At 45.1% G+C, this 12,734-nt stretch overlaps 1 protein-coding gene across 1 annotated transcript in view; it reads right to left on the bottom strand.

Moving 5' to 3' along the window:
* Nucleotides 1-12,734, bottom strand: part of MAPKAP1 (MAPK associated protein 1) — a 322,753-nt gene that overhangs the window by 285,531 nt on the left and 24,488 nt on the right. The window contains exon 2 of the mRNA XM_040323013.1: nucleotides 6,087-6,406. Coding sequence (XP_040178947.1) covers nucleotides 6,087-6,342 — 256 coding nt within the window. The 5' untranslated portion in view covers nucleotides 6,343-6,406. The remainder of the gene's footprint in view (nucleotides 1-6,086; nucleotides 6,407-12,734) is intronic.

Genomic DNA, 12,734 nt, shown 5'->3' with positions numbered 1-12,734 from the left:
CTAAAACTTTTGCGTAAACTAGTCGCTTATCGCGATTTTTTTTTTCTCCCAAAAATATGTAGAAGAATACGTATCGGCCTAGACTGAAAAAAAAATGTTTTTTTTTTTAAAAAAAATTGGGATATTTATTATAGCAACAAGTAAAAAATATTGTATTTTTTTTCAAAATTGTCGTTCTTTTTTGTTTATAGCGCAAAAAATAAAAACCGCAGAGGTTATCAAATACCACCAAAAGAAAGCTCTACTTGTGGGAAAAAAGGACATCAATTTAGTTTGGGAGCCACGTCGCACGACCGCGCAATTGTCAGTTAAAGCAACGCAGTGCCGGAAGCTGAAATTTCACCTGGGCAGGAGGGGGTATATGTGCCCAGTAAGCAAGTGGTTAATGGAAAGCTTTGATATGTTTGCAAAAAAAGTACATAAATGCTATATTGGTGCATAGGGGAGCTGGAAAAGAAGAAAAAAATGTACAAAGTTGAACATACCCTAAAAGGTCATACTGCATACTATTTAACCCTTTCACGCCGACGGATCGCATATATGCGTCCTCGGCTTTCAGGGGTTATACCGGGATGATGCCTGCAGCCGCAGGCATCATCCCGGTACCGTTGTTTAGAGCGGGCGATCGGCTTTCCAAACATAACAACCGATGCGGCTAAAAGCCGCTCGGTTGTTATGCCGGAGGAGCGGGAGGGGACATCCCCCCCTCCCGCCGCCTCTCGCCGCTCTGACCGGGCCTCCCGTCCCACCGGGAGACCCGATCCACGATCCGGCGCCTCCAGCGTCTCGGCGAGCTCTGAAACAAAGCCGTAAACGGCTTTGATTCAGTGTCCGCATTGAAACCACGGAAGCGGCGTCATGACGTCACTTCCGGGTTTCTCAGATGCCAATGGCGCCGGATTTAAAAAAGTACACAGTATTCAGAATCGCCGTTTTCGGCGATCTGAATACTTTGAAGTGCAAAGGAGGGCTCGGGGGTCTTTTAGACCCCCGATCCCTCCATAAAGAGTACCTGTCACCACCTATTGCTGTCACAAGGGATGTTTACATTCCTTGTGACAGCAATAAAAGTGATCAAAATGTAAAAAAAAAAAAAAAAAATTTAATATTAGAAAAAATAAATAAATAAATAAATAAGAAAACAAAAAAAAAATTTTTAAAGCGCCCCCCTCCCCGCGAGCTTGCGCAGCAAAGAAAGCGCATACGGAAGTCGCGCCCGCATATGAAAACGGTGTTCAAATAACACATGTGAGGTATCGCCGCGATCGTAAGAGCGAGAGCAATAATTATAGCACTAGGCCTACTCTGTAACTCTAACATGGTAACCGTAAAAAAAGATTAAAGCGTCGCCTATGGAGATTTTTAGTTACCGTAGTTTGTCGCCATTCCACGAATGCGTGCAATTATAAAGCGTGTCATGCTTGGTATCTATTTACTCGGCATAACATCATCTTTCACATTATGCAAAAAAATTGGGCTAATTTTACTTTTTAATTTTTTTAAAATTCATGAAAGTAAATTTTTCCCCAAAAGTTGTGTTTAAAACACCGCCGCACAAATAGCGTATGACATAAAATATTGCAACAATCGCCATTTTATTCTCTAGATTCTCTGTTAAAAATATATATATATATAATGTTTGGGGGTTCTAAGTAATTTTCTAGCCAAAAATATGGATTTTAACTTGTAAACACCAAATGTCATACATAGGCATAGGCATGAAAGGGTTAAAAAGAGCATAGAAATGACTTCCTCTTGGAATTAATATAAAATGGACTTTAAATAAAAATAAATAAATAAAATACTGGCAAAAAAAAACAACATTTTTTTTCTTTCAGGTTTCATGTGCCCGTGCCATTTTTTTCAGAGCAGCCACTGTGCCAGAATGCCACCAAATTTTGAAATGATTAACTAGGTAATGCTTTCCTAAAAGATTTTGTATGCACAACATTCCTACCTAAGCCGTACTAAACTAATTAGCATCCATTCTTTTGGTATATTTATCTCTGTGAATCTATGCAAAACAGGGCATAAATCATGTTCTATTAACATTTGACAGACTGTAAGCAAGGAACGCGGCGGAGATTATCAGAGTTGTGTTAATAAGACTCAGGCTACGCTTCCATTAGGAGACGCTACAACAGTGCGCTTTATAGCCTAAAATGTTAGAACAGCAAAGTCTTTCTATACCAGAACCAGCTTCTGGCATTCTGGAAATGAAAGATTAAAGCAGCTTTAAACCCAAAAACAAAAATGTAACATACTGTATATCTTACCAATCTGCATTTGTTTGCTTTTGTTATTTTTTTCCCTTTCAGTGCCAGGTCCGTACACTGTACGGACCTAAAAAGTGCATGCAGGTGGCCAAGTCCATACGCTGTACGGACCTCATTTCTCCCTCTCCTATAAGCTTATGGTCCCTTCAATGACCTTAAGCTTATATCAGAATTGTTCATTAGCAGACTCTGCTGAACAATTCTATAACTTTGATCAGCAGATTACAGCCCGCTGATCAGTTATTAACCCCTAATGTTACCGCCCCCCCACTAATGACATCACTTCCCCGCCCCTTGCTTCTCCACCTCTCACTTCTCCTTTCCACCTAAAACTGCCCGCCCCCACTCTTCTTTCCTATCTCCTTCACCCCCAGCACTGATTACCCCCCCCCCTCAACACACACACACACGCCTTATCCCCACAGCTACCAACATTAGCCTGCCTCCCTCCTCTTCCCTTCCCTTCCCTTTCCTGCCAACTTCATGTGCTGCATGGGGATTGGGGAGATCCAGATGTGTCTCCCCCCTCCCATCACTCAGATCGTCCCCTGTGATGCCCCCACACCACCAAACAATCCCTGGTCCAAGCGGCATCCCTCCTTCCCTCCCGCCGCCTGCAGCTTCTCCCTGCACCGATCTGTTGGGGAGCGCTGCTGGAGAAACAGTGCAGGTGAGAGAGAAGTTGGTGCTTGGGGGGGGGGGGGGGGCTTGGTACACATGTGCTTACCAAGCCCCCCCGTAGTACAGTGGATATAGGCAGCAATCACTCCTACCATGGGCTTTACTACGTATCAAACTGTCATTTTATGAATGAATGAGAAATCTCTATACAGATTCATTATTCAAGTAAAGTGCTGCAGAGAAAATTGACTTCTTCAGTCCCTTTATCTCAAAACAGATATGGGGGTCTGTATAGACCTCAGATTCCTCCCCAAAGACCCGCACTCATCCCTCCACAGTCTAACCGCACTCATCCCTCCACATATATTTTTTTTAAATAACAAACATGTCATACTTACCTCCACTGTGCAGCTCGTTTTGCACAGATGGGCCCGATGCTGGTCTTCTGGAATCCCTAGACGGCTGTCTCGGCTCCTCCCTGCAAGCGCTAACCCCCTTCATGGGAAGCTCTCTCCCAAGGGGGTTAGCTTGCGGGCATACTCCCGTGATACAGCCGGCGGCCACAGCCGCTGACTGTATCACTCGGCCACAACCCCCCCCCCCCTCGAGCGCCGCGTCATTGATTAGATTGGATTAGATTGACAGCAGCGAGAACCAGCCTGAAGACAGGGGCAAGTGACGCAGGACTTTCGAGGGCTCAGGTAAGTAAACCGGGGGGCTTGTAAGCATCGGATGTTTTTTCACAACCCCTTTAACTGTGGCTGCAGTTTAATAATGCATGGTAAGCCCGTGAGGGCCCAGACCAGCCTTTATCAACCTTTTTAACATAGAGGAATCCTTGAAACAACCTGCTGGACTTGGGGAACCCCTGCAAATAATGACTAGATTTCCAGTTCATAGTACATTAGCATAAAGCTCAAGAAAAATCCCCCTTACAGATAGCTAAAAGGATCCCTGCACCTTTTCTGAAAGCGTGGCCAGCACAGAAACTGCAAGTGCAATGCGGTTTCCAGTGCGTGTGGGGTGGCATTTGGATTAATGGCACCCACACACATCTCCTAATCCGCAGTGCATTTTTGTCTGTGGGTGGTTGCAGATGCAGCCCCAAAGTGGCAACCACCCACACAAGTGTGAACCTAGCCTAAGGTGTCATTATGTCCTGTTGTACATATACATTTCCATCAGTGACCTATTTAAAGTACAGAAGTCTCATTGTTGATTCACAAAGGCGCACACAACCACCAGAGAACCTCACATACGAGTACACAAAGAAAATGTGGACCGAAAACAGCCAATCCATCCTGGTTTCTTTCTCTGTTGTTAAATTATAGCCATGAGATTGGAAAGCATAAGAGACTCTTTGGGTACCTCTCCAAAAGACCAAGTGAAATAAAAAATCAGGACATCTCTGTTCTAAGCTGGGGCAATTGTAAGGTAGGAGAGTCCTGGTGACTATGAAAGGACAGGGCACACCATTCAAACAATCGCCGGCATCGCCGGACCCTGCCGATTTTAAATCTCCCTCGCGCACGCGCGGGAGTGACGTCATCGCCGCTCCAGCCAATCACAGCGCTGGAGCGGCGATACCCGGAAGACACGCCGGAGCAAGATGACATCCTGCTCGGCGTGGACCAGGTAAGTGGTACACACCTCGTTCCGAGGTAAGTATTTCATAATAGGCTAGTATGCGGTGCATACTAGCCTATTATGCCTTTTGCATTGCAGGTTTGGGGGGAAAAAAAAAAAGTTTATGCGGTTTACAACCGCTTTAAAAAATCGTTGTTGACAAGCCACAGTGAACAAACGCAAGTAAAAACACTTGATGCATTCCTTAGTCATATCCAAGGTGGTTATGACTAAGGCCTTATAGGCTGAAACGCATCAACTGTTTTTACTTGCGTTTGTTCACTGTGGCTTGTCAATAAAAACAAACGCAAGTAAAAATAGTTGATGCACTTCAGCCTATAAGGCCTTGTACACACGATAGGATAGCCAGAGGACTGTTTTCATTGGTCAAAACCGATCGTGTGTGGGCCCCATAGGTTATTTAACCTTCAGTTAAAAAAATAGGAACTTGCTTTAAAATGTAACCGATGGACGCCTAACCGATAGGTCAAAACCGATCGTTAGTATGCAAAAGCATCGGTTAAAAACCTGCACATGCTCAGAATCAAGTCGACGCATGCTTGGAAGCATTGAACTTTGTTTTTTTCAGCACATCGTTGTGTTTTACGTCACCGCGTTCTGACACGATCGTTTATTTAACCTATGGTGTGTAGGCGCGACGGACCATCAGTTAGCTTCATCAGTTAACCGATGACAACGGTCCTTCAGACCGTTGTCCTCCGGCTATCCTATCGTGTGTACGAGGCCTAAGTCCTTAGTCACATCCATATGGTTATGACTAAGGCCTTATAGGCTGAAACGCGTTTTTACTTGCGTTTGTTCACTGTGGCTTATAAAAACTAAACATTTTTAAAGACCAACGACTATAATTTTTTCTTCATTACCCTACTCAGCCAGCGACTGTGGATCGAGCACCCGGGAGCTCTGCTCTCTATGTGGTGTATGGGTAGTAGCACCGACTTTTTTGCTAATACTTTGGATGGACTGATGTCTTTATTCAACCTTACCAATTATGTAACTACATAAGATTCTATGAATGGCAGAGCTGGGCGGAAAGAGCGGGCATAGTAGGGCAATCTTGACGAGTGCCTGTCAGAGCTCCCTTAGTTCTTTTATCTCTGCTACACCAGAAGATTATGGTGGCAGAGATAGGGAGGGGGTCTTAAGATGAAGCTCCCAAGACATCCAGAAGCACAAAGGACACTCTAGAATAATAGTAAGCCTTTGTGTTTTTTTTTTTTTTATGCTTTTAGTGTTTCTTCAGCAACTCGTGCATAAAAAAAACTCAGATATTTTGGAGTCAGTCGCCTACAGAGCCACAACTAGCTACAATGTATCAACATTTATTTCCATTTTAACAAGCATCGGAACGGATTCTACAAGCAGCTGTGATACATAAACCAATACTTCAAACTGACAGCAGATCCCAACAGCTCCACACATGGGCTCAGCAGGAACAGCCTCTAAGTGGGCATACCAAGTACGCCAGTAATCTACTGGTAAAGAACAAAAACATTTATTACAGTGAATTATTCACTCCAAAATTAACAGTCTAGTTCCTACCTGTGTTTGATCTTCTTCTTATGCCAAAATCCCAGCTAGACGTAATATCGACGGACTGAGAATAAATGTAGCCTTGAGTTTCTCCATTTCCTTGCGGCTGCGAGAGGTTCTCCCCAGAGACAGACGATGGGTACAGTTTTTCTATGTCTACATCATGGTCAATGAGAACCATCTCACACATGCCAGTGTCATCGCTGGTCACATGGGACTGCCGGATATGTGCCAAGATAATCAAGGGATTGTCCAGAAAAGCCATTCTCTTCTCCTGAGCTACATGGGCTTATCACAGGAAAATCCAGCCCTTCATAGAGAACCGCGTCCTGCCAAACAAAACAGAGGAGAGAAAATTAACTATTACATCATTTATTATTACTAGTTTAATTAACAGATAAGGATTTTCTGATAACAGGAACATTTTGGTACAGTACTGCAAGGGTTCTTTCACGCTAAGCCGCGTTCGCGCTAAAACGCTTGTGACGGAGCTGCGGTGGCTCAACGCGATTGGCACTGCGCTGAAAAGCCATTCACCTCTGCAGCTAGGGGTTCGGATCCCGGTCTCGGCTACATGTGAATTGAGTTTGGTGGTCTCAGCCCGGCTCCCGGTGGGTGTGCTATGCGAGGTAAGCCTGCGCTTAGTACGCCCACCCCCCTCCCACAAAAACCACCACACTTACACGCACTCGAAATTGGGTTAACATGCACGCACTTTGACCACGCGGTCTCTAAAAAAAGAGAGGCGAAGGACTAACGGGGCTGGTTGAGCGGGCAAATCCTCTCACTCCCTTATAGGGAGTCCCTCTGCCCTGTTGGGCTTCAAAGCGGAGCAGGTAGGGTGGGCTGTGTGGGAGGACCCCCTCACACACCTGCCATTGCCACCCGGGGCATGGAGAAAGGTGGCAGATTGCCTCTGGGGGAGGCCTGCCTACTCCCAACTCCTGCAGTCCGGCTCCTCTCTCGAGTACACGCACAAAATACACTTAAAAAAAAACAAAAAAAACGCTTCTCGTTTTATAGGCACTTTATCGCTGTTTAAGCCAGGGCTGTGGAGTCGGAGGAAATTTTGCGTACCTGGAGTCGGAGTCAGCAAACAATGCACCAACTCCAATTCCGACTCCAACTAAATTTAGATTGTCGGAACATTTAGGAGTCGAAACATTTATCTACCGACTCCACAGCCCTGGTTTAAGCGGCGCTTTTTGGCCCAAAGATGGGGTTAAAAACTCCTGCGTTACGGCGCTTCCGAAGTGCTTTTCTGGCACTTCAGAAGCGCTACCTATTCATTTTAATGTATACTAAAAAAAGGGAGAAACCGCACTAGACTAGTGAAAATATACAAACCAAACCAACAAAAGGCAGCAGCTCAATGTGGGATACACACATACATTTTAAAAAAAAGGGGGAAAGAACTGCGCCACATTAACACAAATTAAATTGGGTATGAATTGATAAATTATGCAAGCAAATAGTCCATGTGAAGAACCAGTCCTCTTTAAATTGGCACCACAGTGATTCCACACAAGTGCCCAACCACTGTAATATAGACCTGCTTACCGAATGCCAAGCATGAAGGGCGTTTGGTTATAACCACGCCACGGCCTTTATATTGCAATGCTGACCACTGGAACACACATAATGCAGACTGGATGGCTAAAAATCCCCCTAGGCGTTACTTGTGACGAAACACGTCTGGGAGGGCACGTATTGACGTTTTAGAGGAGAATGGGCTCCTGTATTTGCCGGCCGGCATTGTTTGTATATGTGATCTTTTATCCAATAACATGTAAGTGCAGTACTATTTTTTAATAAACTATATGAGACTGTATCATGCTATGGTCAGCTTTCTTTCCATTTGAGCATATCTCTGAATCACGAATACATACTTTATGAGACGCCTAGGGGGATTTTTAGCCATCCAGTCTGCTTCCTGTGTGTTTCAGTGGTCAACATTGCAAGCTAAAGGCCCACAAGAAGCAGACTGTGATTGAGAGATATACTCAAAGGGAAAGAAAGCTGACTATAGTGTGATACAGTCTCATATAGTTTATTAAAAAATTGTATTGCACTTGCATGTTATTAGATAAAAGATCGCATATACAAACAATTGCGGCCGACAAATACAGGAGCCCCTCCTCCTCTAAAACGACATGGTGACGTCAATACGTGCCCTCTCAAACGCGTTTCGTCACACTGTGTGTTCCAGTGGTCTGCATTGCAAGCTAAAGGCTGTGGCTGGGTTATAGCCAAACGCCCTTTATGCTTGCCATTTGGTAAGCAGGTCTATGTTATGGTGATTGGGCACTTTGTCTTTGTGTGGAGTCACTGTGGTGCCAATTTAAAGAGGACTGGTTCTTCACATGGACTATTTGCTTGCATAATCATTTATCAATTCATACCCAATTTAATTTGTGTTAATTTGGCAAAGTTCTTCCCCCCTTTTTTTCCTATTCATTTCAATGGACAGGGTTGTTTTGGGCGCTCTAAATACAGCGCTCCCAAACCTTTCCTAGCATTCCACAAGCGCACCGCCCCAGTGTGAAAAGACACACCAAAATGAATGGGAGGCAGTTTTCAGGCGTTATTTAGACCTTCTTTGGGGTTAAAAGTGGCCCGCTAGCGGCTGAAATGCGCAGCTAAAGTGAGCGGCGCTTTAGCGCTAATGCAGCTTTGGCCCCAGTGTGAAAGGGGTCTTAAAGCGGGGGTTCCACCCACAATTATTTTTTTTTTTTTTTAAGTCAGCAGCTACAAAGACTGTAGCTGCTGACTTTTAATAAGGACACTTACCTGTCCTAGGCACCCGTGATTGTCGGTCCCCCGAGGCCGATCACTTGATTCTGGCAGCTCCCGGCGCCACCATCCTTACTGAGGGAAACAGGCAGTGGAGCCTTGCGGCTTCACTGCCCATTTCCTACTGCGCATGCACGAGTCTCGCGGCACTTTTGTGAATGGGCGGCTGCTTTCTGGGATACACACAGTTCACAGAAAGCAGTACGCCCCTTCCCCCAGAAGACAGTGCGGAGAGGACGAGGAAGAAGACCTGCCGCAGTATGGGAAGAGCCAGATTAGGAAGTTCCGCATAGCAACCGCCATTTCGGGTAAGTAAAAAAATGTTTTTTCATTTTTTTTGCAGGATTTTGGTGTATTCTTTTTTTTTTTTTTTTTTTTTTTAGGGTGGACCTCCACTTTAAGCTGCAAAGGCAGCGGATAGGGGTGGACACCTGCTGCATCACTTTCTAAAAATTATTATCTCCCTGCAACCTGTCACTGCAAACCATTCACCTGAATGCGGGCAAACCGCTGGCATAGTGGCGTGAGCTTTTAGTAATTAAAACAGGGGGTGAGGAGGCATATTACCTCCTCACTGCCTGTCGAACACTGAGTAGTAATCCAACTTAGATCGCTCTTTACAGGGCGCCATACGTGTAATCAAAAGGAAAGTTGGCATGTTTCTGACCGTCTAAAAGTCGCTGTACATTTATGTACATGTGGGTACAGAGGGAGCCCCGCATTTCTTTTTTCCCCTTTCTCATCTCGTAATGCAGCACACTGCGTTAGGTAGGCCATTCAAAATTAATGGGTAACAATGAACCTCAACGCATGAAAAAACAGGTCTTGCTGAATGTTCCTGAAGCACATCACAACGCACATCGTTACAGCACAGATGTCTTCTGGCTCTGCACTAAGGTGCCATAAAATGTGTAAATGGTGCTTTACTGCGCGTTGTGGTGACCCACACATTTATCGCAATGTAGTGGATGTGAATGGGCCCTAAGAGTAGCTGGCCCCACAGAAAATCATTTTCAAATCCTTACAAGGTGAGCTTTACACAATTCACATAGAACTGCAGAAGCTGTAAACAGGCTGTACATGGAAAATATACAGATCGTTTAAAGGGTTAATTGACCTTCTTAGAAAATAATGAATAGGTGAACACCCTACACCCCCAGGGTCCCTGCTGCACCCACTTCCATGGGTGGCACAGTTTCACCATCCACACAGACTGTTGCAACAGTCCTGGGGTTTTAAAACCATACTGTTATGCCATCTACCCACCTCTCCATGTCAGCCAATCAAAGGATACTTTTGGGTAGATTCAAATACGGGAGCGCAATTTTAAGACGGCGTAGCCTAGCGTGTTTACACTACGCCGCCTTAAGTAAGAGAGGCAAGTACATGATTCTCAAAGCACTTACCTCCTTACTTAGGGTGGCGTAGTGTAAACACGGCGGGCGTAAGGGCGCCTAATTCAAATGGGTTGGAGGGGGTGTGTTTAATGGTAATGAGGCTTGACCTCACGTTTTTGACGTTTTTTGGCTACTGCGCATGCGCCGGGCGCCTACATTTCCCAGTGCGCATTGCGGCTAAGTACGCCGTATGGGCATATAGATTTTGACGTGGACGTAAACGACATAACTCCCGATTCGGACGACTTACGTAAACGACGTAAAAAATTCGAACCTCGCGGCGGGAACGGCGGCCATACTTTAACATTGTTATTCCACCTAATAGGTGGAATAACTTTAGGCCGCCTAAGGCCTTACGGAAACGGCGTAAATCGACTGCGGCGGCCGGGCGTACGTTCGTGAATCGGCGTACAAACTCATTTACATATTCTACGCCGACCGCAATGGAAGCGCCATCTAGCGGCCATCCGAAAAATTGCAATCTAAGATAGGATGGCGCAAGCCGTCGTATCTTAGATATGTTTAAGCGTATCTCTGTTTGAGCATACGCTTAAACATAGGTCGGCGTAGATTCTGAGTTAGGTCGACTTATCTACTGATAAGTCGGCCTAACTCTACCTGAATCTACCTATTTGTATTCATTCAGAAAACATTGGCTTCCTGTGAATGACTGAGCAGTGTGCAGCCCTACTCGATTTCTTTTTGGGATCAGGATGGGAAGATTCGCGGTCCACTGCGGAATACGGCTCTGTACACTAGAAATGCACTGAAATTTCCTCCACCGAAACATTTTGGGCGGGTTATGGTGTTATCGGCATTTGGCCAATAAGAGGAAAAATGTACAGATAATGGCACCGAAAACTCACGCGATTCTACCGCCAACTTGTGGCGATGTTGCTGGGATTTTATGCCAATTTTACCACAATGTTACTGCTATATAGTTACATAGTAGGTGAGCTTGAAAAAGACACAAGTCCAACCTATGTGTGTGATTATATGTCAGTATTACATTGTATATCCATGTATGTTGTGGTCATTCAGGTGCCCATCTAATCGTTTTTTGAAACGTTCGATGCTCCCCGCTGAGACCACCGCCTGTGGAAGGAAATTCCACACCCTTGTCGCTCACAGTACTCCTACTGTGCTTATGAGGTGTTTTTCATAGGTCGTGTGACTCAAACTGCATGAAAAACGTAACATGGGTGCGTCAATGATACGTTCTTGCTGTGTTTTCAATGCATTTGAACTGGGAAGTGTGTTTTTTTTAACTGACCAAAAATGCAGCAAGCAGGATTTTTAACACCACAGTGAAAGCCTGACAGACCAGTGTAAAGACATACATAGAATAATCAACACATTGATTATCAGCACAGCCCCCCATCAAATGTACCCATCAGCTGCCAATCAGTGCCCAGTAACTGCCAGTCAGTGCCCCATCATAACCTCCTGTCAGTGCCCAATAAAGTGCAAATCAGTGCCCACCACAATGCCACTCAGTGTCCATCACTGTGCCAATCAGTCACCAGCACAACCAAATTCGTTTTCGCTTTCGTTGTCACTCCTGTCAGTGAAACACCAGGGTGATGTCGCTTCAAATGCGTAGCCATGCTTGATGTGTTTCCACTGTCATATGGCTTTCTCGTGCCACAGTGCCTACACACCTTCACGGTTTTATCCACTAACCTCTTTCCTTTATCATATTTGACAGGGAAGCCAAAATGCTTCCATACAGGGGGTTTAAATGACGCAGGGCGTTCAAGCTCCTCCCATTCCTCCGCTCGCCATGATCATGCTGTGTGTGAACTGAACATGCACACAATTTTTTTTTCAGAAATCAATCCGCGGATCAAGAGTGCGGTTCGGATCAATATCTTCGGTTCGGATCAAGGATCAATGATGATCCGTTGCACCACTACTTCTCAGTGCCCACCAGTGCCACCTATCAATGCCCTTCAGTGCCACCCATCAGTGTCACCTCTCAGTGCCGCCTTATCAGTGCCCATCAATGCAGCCCCATCAGTGTACATCAATGAAGGAGAAAAATTACCCATTTGCAAAATTTTATAACAAAATATAAAACATTTTAGTATTTTAATTTTTTTTAACAAAAAATAAAAAACCGCAGAGGTGATCAAATACCACCAAGAAAAAGCTCTATTTGTGGGGAAAAAATGATAAAAATTACATTTGGGTACAGTGTTGTACGGCGCAATTGTCATTTAAAGAGTGAGAGCGCGAAAATTGGTCTGGGCAGGAGGGGGGTTTAAGTGCCCAGTAAGCAAGTGGTTAATGCATCCTATGCATTAGGTGAAAAAACACCTTGCAGTGTCCGGCCCCCCAGCCCCCCAGCTTTACTTACCTGAGCCCCTTTATCTCCTTGGCGCGTCCCTGCCGTCCTTCTCTCCATGGAGTCCCGGCTTTGATAAGATTGATAGCAGCGCTGCCATTGGCTCCCGCTGCTGTCAAT

The sequence above is a fragment of the Rana temporaria genome, chromosome 9 (assembly GCF_905171775.1).
Source record: "Rana temporaria chromosome 9, aRanTem1.1, whole genome shotgun sequence".
NCBI classification, from domain to species: Eukaryota; Metazoa; Chordata; class Amphibia; order Anura; family Ranidae; genus Rana; species Rana temporaria.
The sequence above is the reverse complement of the archived record's forward strand: the minus strand, read 5'-3'. Positions and strand labels throughout refer to the sequence as shown.